At 39.7% G+C, this 14,607-nt stretch overlaps 1 protein-coding gene across 1 annotated transcript in view; it reads right to left on the bottom strand.

Annotated features, from left to right (window-relative positions):
- Positions 1 to 14,607, bottom strand: part of STIL (STIL centriolar assembly protein) — a 19,166-nt gene continuing 4,559 nt past the window's right edge. Inside the window, exons 7-16 of the mRNA XM_068198672.1 lie at positions 14,499 to 14,585; positions 12,698 to 12,845; positions 11,458 to 11,567; positions 10,540 to 10,654; positions 8,693 to 9,742; positions 7,259 to 7,403; positions 6,289 to 6,511; positions 4,173 to 4,365; positions 3,328 to 3,578; positions 1 to 1,517 (exon numbers count right to left, since the gene is read on the bottom strand). Of these exons, the coding sequence (XP_068054773.1) occupies positions 698 to 1,517; positions 3,328 to 3,578; positions 4,173 to 4,365; positions 6,289 to 6,511; positions 7,259 to 7,403; positions 8,693 to 9,742; positions 10,540 to 10,654; positions 11,458 to 11,567; positions 12,698 to 12,845; positions 14,499 to 14,585 (3,142 nt within the window). The 3' untranslated portion in view covers positions 1 to 697. The remainder of the gene's footprint in view (positions 1,518 to 3,327; positions 3,579 to 4,172; positions 4,366 to 6,288; positions 6,512 to 7,258; positions 7,404 to 8,692; positions 9,743 to 10,539; positions 10,655 to 11,457; positions 11,568 to 12,697; positions 12,846 to 14,498; positions 14,586 to 14,607) is intronic.

Raw genomic sequence — 14,607 nt, forward strand, 5'->3', positions numbered from 1 at the left:
AAGTGAAGATTAATTTTTTTTTAATGGAACCTTTGACCTTTATCAGCAATATGTAATTTTAAATAAATAGAAAACACAGAGGTGAAAAAAATTACAAGTCTTAAAAGTGCCAGCTTTCCCCCATTTCCTTCAAAGATTTCATGATACAGAGAGTTACATGTGCCATTTTGGCTGAATTCAAAACAATTTTACACAAAGTAAAGCCAAAGTTATATATTTCCCCACAGACACAACCCACACAGAGGAATCCAACCATTTCAGCAAACTTCTAAAAATTAGTGCTTTAGCTCTGTCACCTCTGCTCTGCCACACACATTATCAGTGGCTCACAGTTGGCACAAACATGGAAAAGTCTGTTTTTAAAAAAAGTCAACAAAAGAACACTTAAGTAATCACCACTGTTAAAATTATATTAAAAGTACATCTTGGGCTCAGGTTGATTCACCTTCAATATGCTTTAAAATCACACCTAACTGTAAACAAAAGTGCACACATATGTCTATGCTGATCAGCACTGCCTCAGCCAGGCACTTTGAGGTGGCTGTCCCTGAGCTGGCTGAAATCTCAGTTCTGCAAGTTTTACATTTCTACAACAGAGTGACCTCTTCAAAGAGAGCTCAATCCGTGGTTTCCTGTAGTCTTTTACAGAGAGGTCCCTCTGATTTGAAGCGGTGGTTGCAGCCATCTCAAGGGATGTTCAGAACAGCTTTGGTAATTGCCTGAGTTGTTTGACATCAAGAATGGTGCCAACAGAATTGATGCTGTTTGACTGGTTTAACATTTCAAGAGCTGGAGTGTGTAGATTTCCACGAAAGGCCTGAGTATCTCCTTCATCTTTCCTGACGGGCTGTTCAGTGAATTCAACCCTCCCAGGTAACAAACTGGTTTTTGATTTTAAATCCTTTAGGAACTGAAGAGAGTTTTCATCTGCTTGATCTGTTCTGGGAGGAAAAACTTCATTTGTAATGTTTCTTAACACAGGACTGTTTAATTCTTGTGGAGAAGCACTAGTAGTCAACTCTCTGCTGTAACTTTTTAGGTGAATGGGAAGTCTTCCATCCATTCTTTTGGGTAATTCAGTCTGATGGCTGAAGCTGTCCAATGCAGGGGTACAGTTTTTATTTGGCATGCTTTTGCTTCTGACAGTGCCAAAACTGCCATCTTGAGCCTGCAGCTCCTCTTCATCTTCGCTGCTGTCATTGCCCTGTATCAGCCCATATCGCTTCATGTACTTCTTGGTTGCAAAGGACATATTGTTGGGTGAAATTAAACTCAGACCCACCATGCTCTTGTCCGTATTTGTTTGCAAGATGTCTTGGAAGGAGAAATCTGTGGGAGGATTTTGGCCTGAGCGACTGAGAGACAGTCGGGATAACTGATTTTCACTGAGATATTTCAGGGCTATGGCATTTGCTTCCATGCTCAGATCAACAACGTTGGGACACATACTGACATTGGCAAGTAACATGGAATTTAATCCAGGCACCACTGCTTCAGGACTTATGCACGCCAAGATGCTGAAATAAAGCATCAAAAAGTTACCTTAGCATTACAGGAAAAGCATCCCTTTCACAATTTTGCTCACTGTACTGATTTCTCCTTTCTTCTGAACACAGCTCCATCAGGACTGATATCATATTATCTGCACATACTGAAAACCAGCTACTCACCCCTATAGTATCCAAACACTGTCAGAGGATGTATGATATTCCCTTCTCCTTCAATTCACAGTACCCTCATATGAAGAGCCACCCATCTCTAGCAGGTTACAGTGCTGGCTTTGGTTTTAAAGCAGGTTTGAACTCTTGGTCTTTTCTCACTAGTGAATGTGACGTTATGTGTGTCTGATCCTACAACTCTAAATTCTATCATTCAGCCCAAATTTTATAGCTAGAAATACAAGCCAAATGACTGAGACCAAGAACATCTTTCCCAATGTATGGTAATTCCAGGATTTTTACAGAAACTCTGACACAGCATCTGTTTCCAGAAGCCTAAAAGGTTCTAGTTTTTGAAGTATCTTCAAATGAGGAATGTTCATTTGTTTGTTCTGTTGCCTGGTGCAGCAATTTCTTGTATATACATCAAGTGTTTAAAGACTGAAAGAACAAGCTCTGGTACACCAGTAATGGTTGTAACCCACTGCATTTAGTTCACACATCATATATTAGTTTATAAACCCAAGCTACTCATATTAAGAATTAAGAGGCTTCCTATTTCACTGAGCACAAATTCTGAAGTTTGCCCAGGGAGAATAAATTGGCTCAGCAACAACAACCACTTATTATGCTATGGAGCTGCACTGTTGTTTCCTTCTCTACTGAGCTGTAGACCTTTTCTCAGAATTGTTTATCAGTCTTGAAAGTGGCAGAAGGAAGAACTCCACCCCACTCCCCAAGTTTGAAGAAAAAAACCCCAAGAGTTCCAGTTTCGCCTTACGGGTTCACATGTTACCATGTTACTGACATTAAAAGAACACTAACAGACTGCAGCCAGGAAGGCAGTCTAGAAATTCTAGAAAAACACCCAATAAAATACAAGTAAAAAGGAGAGAAAAGAGATTAGAAACTGTATGACTGGAAACAGCTTTTGACACATGGCTAAGGGAAGATTAATTAGGAGGTGGTTAGATTTTTTGTTTACATAACAGCTACACACTAAGATCAAGAAGACAATAAGGATGAAAGTGAAGCAGCACCAGGCAGTCAGCCTATGCCTACACAGCTATGCAAGTAAATTCCTGTGCCTAAAAAGCCTCCTTCAGAATTACTTCTCTGTTCCTTCCTCTGCTTCAACAAGGCTGTTGTTTCTCTCCCCAGCACTTTCTCTGCTCAAGGCACAGCACCCACAATAACAAGCAATTAGGACAGAACCAGTTTTGATTAGATACCAAAGCCACAATAATAATTTCACATGTACTGGTAAAGTGCAAGACAAAGGTTAAGAAGCAATGACAAAATACACAGCTGCTTTATGTTCAGTCTCTCAAGTCCAGAGTTGCTCTGGAATACCTGGACACAGACCAAAGAATTGCCCATAGCTTCTTCGTTATTGTAGGGAATTGCATGCACAACACTAAGAATCACCAGATGCTCTAACAGCAAGAGCTACTTGTGTTCTATTTAAATATTCTGAGTTTTGCTAGCAGAGCTCTTAACCTATCTGAAATGTCCATAGCATGAACCAGCATTTCAGTTTTGAAGGAAATGTAGATCAAGGTGCACCCAAATTCCAGTGGCAGTGAACAGTCTTCTCTTGACTCATTGAGCCAAATCTTAATTTTCAGTTGGATCTGCACATTACTACTCAAAACCACCAGCATCTTACCTGGCATTCTCCACTTTGTGTGCATTTTCCTTCATACTGCCAGGGGAGTCCACAGTCACCCCAAGACTCCTCAGCTGTTTGAGTGTGGCACTAATGACACTCTCTTTGTCCACCCCTCCTGCGTCAGTCTCTGAAGCCACTTCTGTATCATCAATATCCTGATACGTAGGACCATCATCAGCAACAAATCCTGATTTTAAAGGCAAGTGATCTTGCACTTCTGAGGTCTTTAAGAGGTGGTTTACTTGGCCCTACAGAAAAAGGGAGCACATGGCAAAAACATAATGACATACAGGGACTGTCAAATACCAAAATCCTGACTTACTCTTACACAACTTCAAATGCAACTTGATGGATTAATAGTTTATTCTGACAAAGAAGGCAAATTCAGATGCAATCACTTAAACTCACAGCAGTGTAGTCAAACACTGGAACATTTTACACTTCAAGCTTTCTATAAGAGTCTGTTCTGAATTTAAACACATCACATACTAATATTCTTCAAGATTAAAATATCTGCCCTTTAAGGGACTTGAAGGTAAAATGCTGTGTTATTTTTAAGGCCACTAATTTGGGAAGCTATCAGCTGATATCCTTGAATTAAAAAATTATTATTTATTAGCTAATAGAAAGTACTCCAGGTATGCATGAAAGAGAAGTACAAAATAACCACTTAAACATTTTAAAAAACTGAAGAACCACAAACTCAGTGTTTTCTGTAGAGCACAATGTGAATTTGAAAACCACAAGCAGCTTTCATTCATGCCAATACCACATCATAAGTTCAGCAGGGTGCTGTACTGACTGCTGCATTCAGTGCAGAATATAAAATGTGCATGAGTTACCAGTAAGTCCTGGTAAAGCTTCAGCTCCTCTGAGGGCTGCTGAGGCAGCAGCGAGGCGGGTGGCTCCGAGCTCTGCTCACTTGTTACCACCACCTGGCTCCTGGCTCCCTCCGATGGCTCTTTCTGTAAAGACACACTGACACTTTCTTCCAGGGATGAAGCACGAACAAGTGCTTGGGAAACGTTTCCAGTTCTGGAAGAGAACACCAAGATAGCCACATACCTCCTTGAAACAGCAGAAGCATCATTATCTACGTGCACTTTATTTGTTCATGAACATCAGAGGAGAACAATCGAGTACTGCAAACGGATCCTAAGGGGTTTTAGTTTTGCCTGCTGCTCAAGGCTTTGCTCCTTTCTGCAGTCACTTCCTCTCCAAAGTCATTTGAGGACTGAGGAAATAGACCTCCAAGTGTGCAACTACAACAGCCTGACTAGTTTTCCAAAAGATGATTTGAAAGTGGCAACGGCATCTCTGGACTAGTCAAAACTCAGTGACTCACTATGACTTAAACCAGATGAAAGGAAAGTTATTAACAATTTGGAATTTACGTTTTCAGCATATCACGTATAAGCCTTTAGAAGCAAGTATCTTCTGTGTGCTCTGACACGTGACATATTAAAAAAAGCTGCTTTTACCAAGGTACATGACTTATCATGGGATGCCTGTGGCATAACTTACCATGGGATTCCTGAGAAGTTTAAAAACTTCTCAAAGAGGGTTACAAATACACACATACATATTGAGTATCACAAACTGAGAACAAACAACTAGCTAAAATATTTTTCAATAAGAGATGTGAAAGAGGAACTATAAAGGCTAAAAAGGGTAAACATTGAATGAGTTATAACACAATGCTCTGCACCCCCCTCATTGGTGTGTGCATTGCATAAGCCTTTGGAGACCAGACATATCAATACTACTATCATCCCAAGAAGATCCTCAAGTGACCCTCCTCCCCCTTCCTGTTCCTCCTGAGGAGACAAGTGTAAGATAAGGGAATTTCAGAACTCAACTGATCAATTGCCTGTGTTGAAAGCGATAAGATTTAAACCACGTGACATACCAGATAGTCAATGTAGGTTATCAGCTACTGTTACACTAGCAATTATTCATCATTCCCAAAAATGTTCCCCTCCTCCTCCTCCAAGAAATCTGGGTGATGCTCTACATTCTCACTATAAGATACTTTCCAGCTATTTTACTGGTTTATGAATCCAAGTTGAAGAGAACCTTAAGATGGCATTGCCCTAAAATACAAAGGTTCATAAGACTGATCTGAATCCATAACATTTCTGGTACCAGTATATGTTTGCAGATAGCACTTTAATCAAGGACTACAAATAGTTAACTTATAGCTTAATTACCATCATTTTTCCCAATATGAGTATTTTAGGAACCTAATTTAACTGGAAGGGTATTCCCCCCTCCTTTGGCTTTTTATACTTAGACAATATTAGATCACTAAAGTGCTAAATTGTTGAGCTATTCCTATGTAGAAATACCATCCATATAGATAATTAAAAATATTTTTAAAACCACTTCCCAAATTAGTCTCAGATTAGTCATTGCTCTATAAAGCAACTGAGCTTAAAAATAATTAAATTAGCAGCAGTGAAGTCAGTATCTGCATGCACCACACACAAAGTAATCAGGCATAAAATAAAGAGAAATTCAGGGAACAGCCACATAATTATAAACACCTCATCCCAAACCCCTCAGAACAGGAAAGGTTCTGAATGCTGACAAGGAAAAGCTACTGCAGGAAAACAACTGAGTATAGCATCATCCCCTTTTCCAGTCAGGATTTAAGGTAAGAGAAGGAATGTTGCAAGCACAGTGCATGCTTTTGTAAGTTAAAGGCTTCTGCCATCAGCTGCTGCTGACAGGTAGGCGAGAGCTAAAACTGCATGACTGATAACTGCAGACTCTAAAGGCAGATGTGTTTTGGCGAGCTGTACAATTCAAAGCATAATTACAAAATAAAGAAGGGAGAGAACACAACAGCTGAGGTCAGACTATTTATAACTCCTGAAGAAAAAATATTACAGAAGTAATAACTTACATAAGGCAGTTCAGCACATTATGTGAGCACAGGGTGTTTCTGTTACTTACTGGGGAGTGTTCTGATTAGTTCCTTCTTCCACAAGGTGAATACTCTCTACAAAGCTGGGCATGTCAACCACCCTTAAGGATGAAGCAATACTTGTATTACTTGCATCTTGTTCAGCATTAATTGAAATGCTTATGTCCTTAGAAATCTCTCCATCTTCTTTTTTCCCTCGTGGTATGGAGTTGCCTTGTTTTTCTGAGGCTGTATTCCAAAATAAACTAGCACCTAGGACAAAATCAGAGATTTAACTATTTAGGAAGAGTCATTACTTTTTTCTGAGACCTTTGGCTTTCTATAGCTAGAGGAATAATTTTCTCCTGTTCATGTTTCTTTCACCATTTAAAAAGCGATTTACAGTTTAAATCAGCTAAAAGTTGCCAAAATATCATTCAAGTCCTAGTTTCTTCCAAAGTATACTTGATGAAAAGAAATGGTTGTATTAAATAATTTTAATGCATTGACCTTGAGCCTGTTTCAAAGTTTCCTCCAGACTAAGAACAACATTTCCATGGATTTAACAGGAACCAATATGTTAATATGCAGCTGTACGGATACAGCTGCATAACTCTCCTAAACTAAAGCAAACACAATCTCCTCTTCATGCATGATTTACAAACAACATCAATAATATATTTATTGGAACACTATATGGCATAGAAGCTATTACTTTTCAAAACAGTGGATGAAATAAAAAAAGATGTGGAGTTACATTTCAACAAGACAGCATTTTAAACAGAACACCTTTCTAAAGCTATTGGAAAAATAATTATTTCAGTGATGGCAATCAAAACCAAAAGTAACTCCAGCCTAAACTTGCAAATAACAGCTCAACAAGTTAGGTATTTTCTGGATCTAGGTGCACGTTTGCACAGCTTCAGCATTTCTGCAAATCATTTCCTCCATGCCCAAACGAACCACAGAAACGTCCCGAGAAAAGCGGTGCCGGTCTGTTTTAGAAGAATGAAGCGTTACCTGTGCTCACGGCCACGCTCACACTCCTCTTGTGCAATCTCGGTGAGGTCTGTGTTTCCATGGAAACAAGCTCCCCCGGCTTCTCCGGCTGCGCAGCCTCCCAGGAACGCTCCTGGCAAGCCTGAGCTTCCAGCAAGCGCTGGATCTGTAACAGTCACCGCAAAGTCAGGATCCGCACTATAAAATTCAGCTATAACAGGCAAAAGTGAATTCATTGGGTTCTGCTAAGATCTGGATTCAAATACAGGCTGCGCCGCCACAGCAGTCTGAACACCTTCCAGCTCTCAGCAGTGCACACAGCATAAATCAAAACACCAATTTTGATGTTGGCAGAGCTAGCAAAGAAGATCTTTAAGCACACTGGCAGAGGCAGCACCAAGACAACTCGGGTAAAGCCAATTTGCACCACACTTGCTGGAAGTATTCCTTCCCTTTCATTCACATACAAAGCCTATTAACCAACTTACTAGCCAAGCATTTATGCCAGCTGTCCCGACACCAACTTTTTATTAATTACAAAGCTAAGCAATTAAATTATAAAATTAAGGTTGCCAGGAAATCTTGTCTTTAGGATTTTTATCCACCCTGTTCACTGATTAGCTTGCAGCTCCAGGGAGAAATATAGTAACAGTGAAGGCTGGAGTAAGGAGGGGTTTCCCTTCATGGAAAACTGATGCTTTGGGAGCTTGACTTTACATACAGGAACTATAACAAAAACAAATTCCAGCTGCAGTTTTCTAGTTCAAGCACTGCAAACTTTTCTGTTTGTATTGTTCATCACCAGCAGCAAAATTTAAACTCTGTCTCTTCAGCCCCAAATCACACCCTGCAAAATAACAGGGCCAGCAGGTTGATCAAGGGGCTGGTATTTTGAAGAAACTTCACCTGGTGAGGCAACAGAGCCCAGAAAGACCCCCAAAGTCCAGTTTTCTAGCACAGAAAAGACCTGATGAACCAGGCCTCAATGCAGACAACTTAAGTTTTCAAAGCAACAGCTCAGGGAACTGCAGACTTGAAGGTGGAAAAAGCAACATATGAGAACATTGTGTGGCTCATCTTATGTTTACAGTAATTCCAAAGTCTATAGCCTATGTATTTTTTTTTAACACAGACAAGCATGTAAGTACAAAAGCATTTATACAGAAAGTTTATCATTTTGCATTACAAACGGTCTACTTAAAAGAAACCTTCATGTTGCGGAAATACCACAAAAATAAATGCAAAATTTAATTAGATACAAGTCAAATAGTTTTTAAAGGGACACCAATTGGTAGAGCTAATTGAGTCCCCTCTCCATGCCCAAACTGCAGCTGGTATGACACGCTCCCTTGTTCCAACACGGATAGACAACAGTTAATTTAATTCCTTTGGCAGGGGAGCTATCAGAGCATAATCACTGAGAGGGCAGAGGAGAAAGCTGACATTTCCACAAACCTGAGCCTGAAGTAATTTGAGTTGTCTGTCTTGCTCGGTAAGGAGCCGGTATGCATCTGGAGATAATCCCATCATGCCATTATCTGATGCTGCTGCAGGAGCAGGCGTGTGCAGGCACGGGGAGGGGGCTGCACAGCACTGCAGACTCGAGGGGCTCGCACTCGATGGCATCCTTATTCCAGGTGATAAGCCATTGTCAAGAGAACAGCTCCCTGTTTTCCCAGGATATCTCACGTTTATAGGGCTGCTTGTGGCATATCCTGGGTTGCAGCAAACGTTTGGGCAAATGGTATTTTGATGGAACACTGCACAAGGATTTTGCTGAGCCATCTCCGATTGGATTTCTGCTCCGTGTTTGGGGCTCGTTTTACCAACCCCTTGCCATGAGTTTATGGGATTATACTGGAGAGAAGCAGGACACTGACAGCTGCATGCTGGACAGGAAGGTGGCACTTGAACTGGCACCTGCAGATCTGGTGGCTGTCTGCAGCTCTGTGGTGACAAAGCTGAGTTGTGGAGGACTGGCTGTGTCACAGCAGGAAGCTGCTTGGAGCCAGATGTTGATGTTCTCCTAAGCAGAGGCTCTGCCTGTGGTGTGGCACTCTCAGGATTTAATACAAGTTTTTCCAATGGCTTTCTGGGGTGGTGCACAGATGTATCTGGGGAAGGCCCACTACAAGGGGTTGAAGAAGATGATACCGAACTTTTTCTTGATTGAGGGGAAGCCTTCTTACACTGCACCTGCTGCTGTAGTAGACCTTGACTTCCTCTACAAGGCATTGAAGCTGGAATCTTCTGGTTTATAGGATTTGGCAATCGTCTCAAAGTGGGATCTCCCATATTAGCAGGAAAGTTCTGCCTGTCTTCAGAGTGCTGGCTGGGGTGACACGTAGATCTCATGCAACACTTCTTTTTAATAGGCTGATTTGGCACTGTGGGTAGACTTTTAGCACTTGAAGTCCCCACAGGCTTAGATGATTGTCCTGATTCGACAAAACTCCCTTCCAAAATAAGTGACAGCTCTGGCACTGAAGGAAAAATTCTGGTAACCTGAAGGGACAATTACACACACATATAATAATTTTAAAACATTGTCTGCTCTTTGTATGCAGAATTTCCTCAAAGAAAATGTTTTCATTTAAAATCAATATATTATGATTATCAGCTTCCAAACCAATCACATGGTAAACACATTCCTTAAAGACTGGAGAATCCAGAAAAAGCAGCAAGATCTCTAGGATCATTCTTAAAGGAAAATTGCTTTTATATAATGTAACAGCCCTGTCTGCCAAATGAATGCTCCATGTCATTTGGGAGTACATTTCAGAATATGGATTTTTCCCTTCTAGAAGTGGACTCTGTGTCCCTTCTTACTATTCTTAAATCCGGGAGACAGCTGCAATAGGACACATTTTATACACAATTACCACATCCTTCTAGACCTATGCTATAAAAGGGTTGGTATTTATTGCATTTGTACACACTTCAGTGAAAAAAAAAAAAAAACCAGAGCAGATCTTTTGGGTAAATGAAATAAAAAACCACAAGAACTGGCTGTCTCTATCTCAGACACTACAGCTCTTCATTCAACAACAGTGAGATTCCTAAAATAGAAACTACCCTCTCTATTCCCAAATCACAGCATGTACAAGAATTTAATGTGTCCAAAATCCTGGAAAAATAGCAGATTAACCACAGGAATGGGACTCATGGTTAATTTCTTCAATTCTGTTTTCCCCTGCTAGCTTGAGAGAGAGAAGCTTTACACTCTCCAGTTCCCTTACACTGAGTTTTGCTGCTCTAAGTGTCACATCTGAGATACCCAGAGCAACTATTTATTTAGTTACCTGTTGACTCACTGGGTGAGGACTTGGAATTGGTCTGGGGGATAAATCCTCATCTTCCACACCAGAGTCATGATCACTTGCTGACAACTTGCTGGGTGAAGAGCCTTGGGGAGGACTAAAAGCAAAATAAATCCAAGTAAGTGTTTGATTGCCAGATTTGGCAGCAGTAACATGAAACTTCATGTTTATCAATGCGCCATCTACAGTGCATCATTTTTGTAAGAAGCAGCTGCTATCCATCTTCTCCCTGGTTAGCTGGGGAGTTCACCAAGCAAACAGTTCTAAGATGAAACAATGAAAATAAAAAAGCTGCTTTTGGGCAAGATACAAACCCTCCCTACACACAGCATCACAAAAACACACCTTTTAAGTGACATTCTAACAGCAAAGCACTGATATATAGTAAAAAGATAGGAGGTGCTACAGTAAAGATTGTAACATTGTTTGAAGGAAAATAAAGGCCATCTTCTAGTCACAGATAAAAATTTGATGGATAAGCCAGGTTCTTAAAAATTACTAAGTTTCAACCTATCCAGGTCTTGGAGCTCTGAAAGGTGGGAAGAAAAAAAAGGCATTTTTTTCAACTTAAGTAGATTTAAATTAGAGATTTGCTTCAAAGTACAGATCTCACTTAAAGCTTAATACAGCAAACTAAGCCTCATCAGTGAGGAAGCCTTTTTAGAAACTTCAACTGTATAAATTAAAACCACCAGTATCAAGTAGGTTTTTTTGGCATACAGACAGCTTGACCATCTTATTTGAAAAATATTAACTCTAGGAATAAATAAAAGCACATACACAGATTTTAATGCAAGAGAATGTATGCACAGCTCAACTGACACATAGCACAGAACAGATTAAAACCCTCATCCAATAAATATTTCATTTTTGCACATAAATGACATCTGAGAGATTTACCTTTTGATTAGAAGTTTCTTGCAAATTCTGCTGAAGAACTCAGTTTCTGAATTTTGGTTTTCTGCACTCAACTCAAACTGGATAGGGCTCTTGTCTGATGGTTCAACATTCTGGAATGAAATGTTCCATATTTGTGAAGTACAAAACCTTCAAACTTTCAATCACTGAGGTACTACTCCCAAAGACACAGCTTTAAGGACATTTATAAGATTATTTGCTGCTCGTCCTCTACTTTAAAATTTTTCAGCACTACAAGGAAGCAGGCAACTTCCCTTCCTGTTTAACACTGTTCCCCTGCTACTCTGTAAAGTAGTTGGGCTAATTATAGTCATGAGCAGATGCTTCCTCACTGTAACTGCTCACATACTCCTCCAGGGCTGCCACCACTACAGGAAACAGCAAACGTTCCTGTACTGTTTCACACACCACAGCTGGGCAACTCCTGGAGACAACAGAAGTGAGCTTCTGTGGAGAGATCTGTCATCTTCAGAAGGCTGAGCTGTCCCGAGGCTAAAGGTAGAAGGCAGCCCTGACAGAAAATTCAGTTGGGAAGAGAAATGAGTACACAGCATAGCACACACATTACACTCACTGCTTCCCTGACAGAGCATCGCAGCACTTACTGAGCAAATTAACAACTCAACTGCAGGTTTTGCACAAGCCTAGGAAAACACATAAGGAACTGAGATTTCCTAGAACTTCCTCAAACCTTACTATCCATCTCCCAGACTTATATCATCAAGTTCTTTCAGAGTTACTTTGCACAAAGATAAAATTTGCCATTAATAAAACTGTGATGAAGTTGGTAACCTCTGAATTCCTTTTTGCATTCAACTTCAAGCAAAGCACAACACTCAGCTTTGTTCTCCAGCAAGCATCACCCAGAGCAGCTGTTAGATGTGGCCAAGGTGAACACAGCACACCGAAGTAACAAATGCTGTACGAAGTCTGAATCTCTGCTCATAAGGTCAGAAGGTCATTAGTAGGAAGGAACACTGACTCAGCACACTATACGTAAAAGACAGATGCTTAATGCTATTAGAAACCCGAGCAGTGCTGACTTTGGAAGCAATTTCTCAATTTGAGGGACAAACTGAATTTACAGTAGTCCCCAGGAAAAGGCAGCTTTATAGAGTTACATCATTTTCAAACACTGCAGATCCATTTGGGTCACACCATAATGACTCTTTTAAGGCAAATTTTGAAGTACCACAATGCAGGAGGAAAGCAAGACACTTACTTTGAAGAGGTGAACTGTTTCATGGCAAGTTAGGATCTGAAACCCCAGCTCAGTGTGCCCACTGCATGGAACACACTCATAAAACTCTGGCTCCTTGTGTGTCAACGAATAAAGCACAATAAGAAAACACCCAGATTCTGAAAAAACCCTAAAATAGAAAAAAACCATATCTTTAAATAACCTAAACATGAAGAAGGCCCTTAGATTTTCAATACAGTGAACAGATTTTCACACAGTTTAGCAAACTGGTGAATCATAGCATTTTGAGTGGTGCTTAGCTATAGATAGTGCAGATGGATTTATGACTATAGCCACATGCAAGAATCAAAGAAAAGTAGAGGAATGGGAATAATCCAAGTCCTTTGTATTTCCAACCTTTACAATCACTTAGTACTTTAAATGAATTCCTGGAAGAGTTCAAACATATCAGAGAAGAAACCATCTGTAAAAATGATATTGTGTTTTATTTTCTTTTTAGTTTTCAGTTGAAGATGCATTATAAAGACACTTAGTGTCTCGGTTATCCCTAAACATTTAAAAAACATTCATTAGCAAAAAAAATTTTTTTTTTAGGAAAATTATATAGAAGTTTTTCTTTTCTACAAGTTGAGAATAGCAAGTAACAACAATCAGCATTTTAAACAGGTTCAAGGATAATGACAACAATGTGTGCTTCCAGTCAAAGGCAATACTACTTTCAGAACAGTTTTTTTATAGCACTTGTAACATGCTTGTTTGTGAGGTTTTTTATTTGTTTGCTTTTTCATTAAATAATACATGCAATAGAAAAAGCAGTAGAAACAGGATGCTTGAAAAACACATTCACACAACTTCAAAATTTAATTAAAACTTAAAGAGTTAAAAATGTATGATGCACAGATTAAACAGTTAGCCTGCAGAGGTTAATGCTGTTTGCACGGTTCATCAAATCTCCTTAATCCACTTCCATGATGGCATCAGAGAAAGTTAATGAGAGTCAAGCATCCAACTTGCCTATCTAATAATCTAATTGGTCTCTTATCTGTGTTTGGACATATTTCAGTTGTTAAGGGAAAGAAGTCTATATTGTAATTGCAGACACATCTGTTCACCAAACGTGGTTGTATTTCACAATTTAAAAACAAGTGTGGTCAATCAGAATAAGTGCTTATGCATACAGCATATTTTAGAGTCTCATTTACCGGAGGTGCTGTTTCAAACTACGGACACCTAAACTCTCTTCAAGCTCCATACAAATAGAACTCAGTAAATGTTACAAGTGAAAATATCTAGACAATGAGGAACGATTATACACTAACATCACAATGAAAAAACAGCCCAGAATGCAAACACTCCTAAAAAAACCTGAACATGTAACAGGAAGTCATAACAGGACAGCATAGGCTGCAAACCAATATGCTTCAATTTGCTGGTCAGGCACAACCAGGAAGAAAACTTATCTCAAAGAAAATACCCCTAAGAAAAGCTCAAAACCAAAACCCCACCACTGTTTAAATTACCCTTTCCTGCTTGTGGCTTCTTATTTAAACAAAAATGCCGTGACCTTGAGGATGTTAATGTTCACCCTCTTCTGACTTTAAGATACCAGCTCAGCTTTCCAACATTTCAGTCACAGAAAATTTTTGTGCAGAAACCAAAACTGAAAAGAACATTTAAACCAGACAGCTTTACCTCTATACAACATATAAATCACAGAATTTCCTCAAATATCTTTGAGCAGAGCCTATGTTGTCATGCACTTCTGTGGAATACTTTTTTGGCAGCCAATAGCTTCAATGTTTTACCTATAAAAGTGACTTGCCTTTCTTGAATTGAAGAACTGAACAAATATCGCAAGCAACAGGCCCAGACTTGAGGACTATAGATATGAGTAACTCCACTCAGCCAACTAAAAATAAGAAAAAAGTCTC

Source organism: Anomalospiza imberbis, chromosome 9, assembly GCF_031753505.1.
Source record: "Anomalospiza imberbis isolate Cuckoo-Finch-1a 21T00152 chromosome 9, ASM3175350v1, whole genome shotgun sequence".
NCBI lineage: Eukaryota > Metazoa > Chordata > Aves > Passeriformes > Viduidae > Anomalospiza > Anomalospiza imberbis.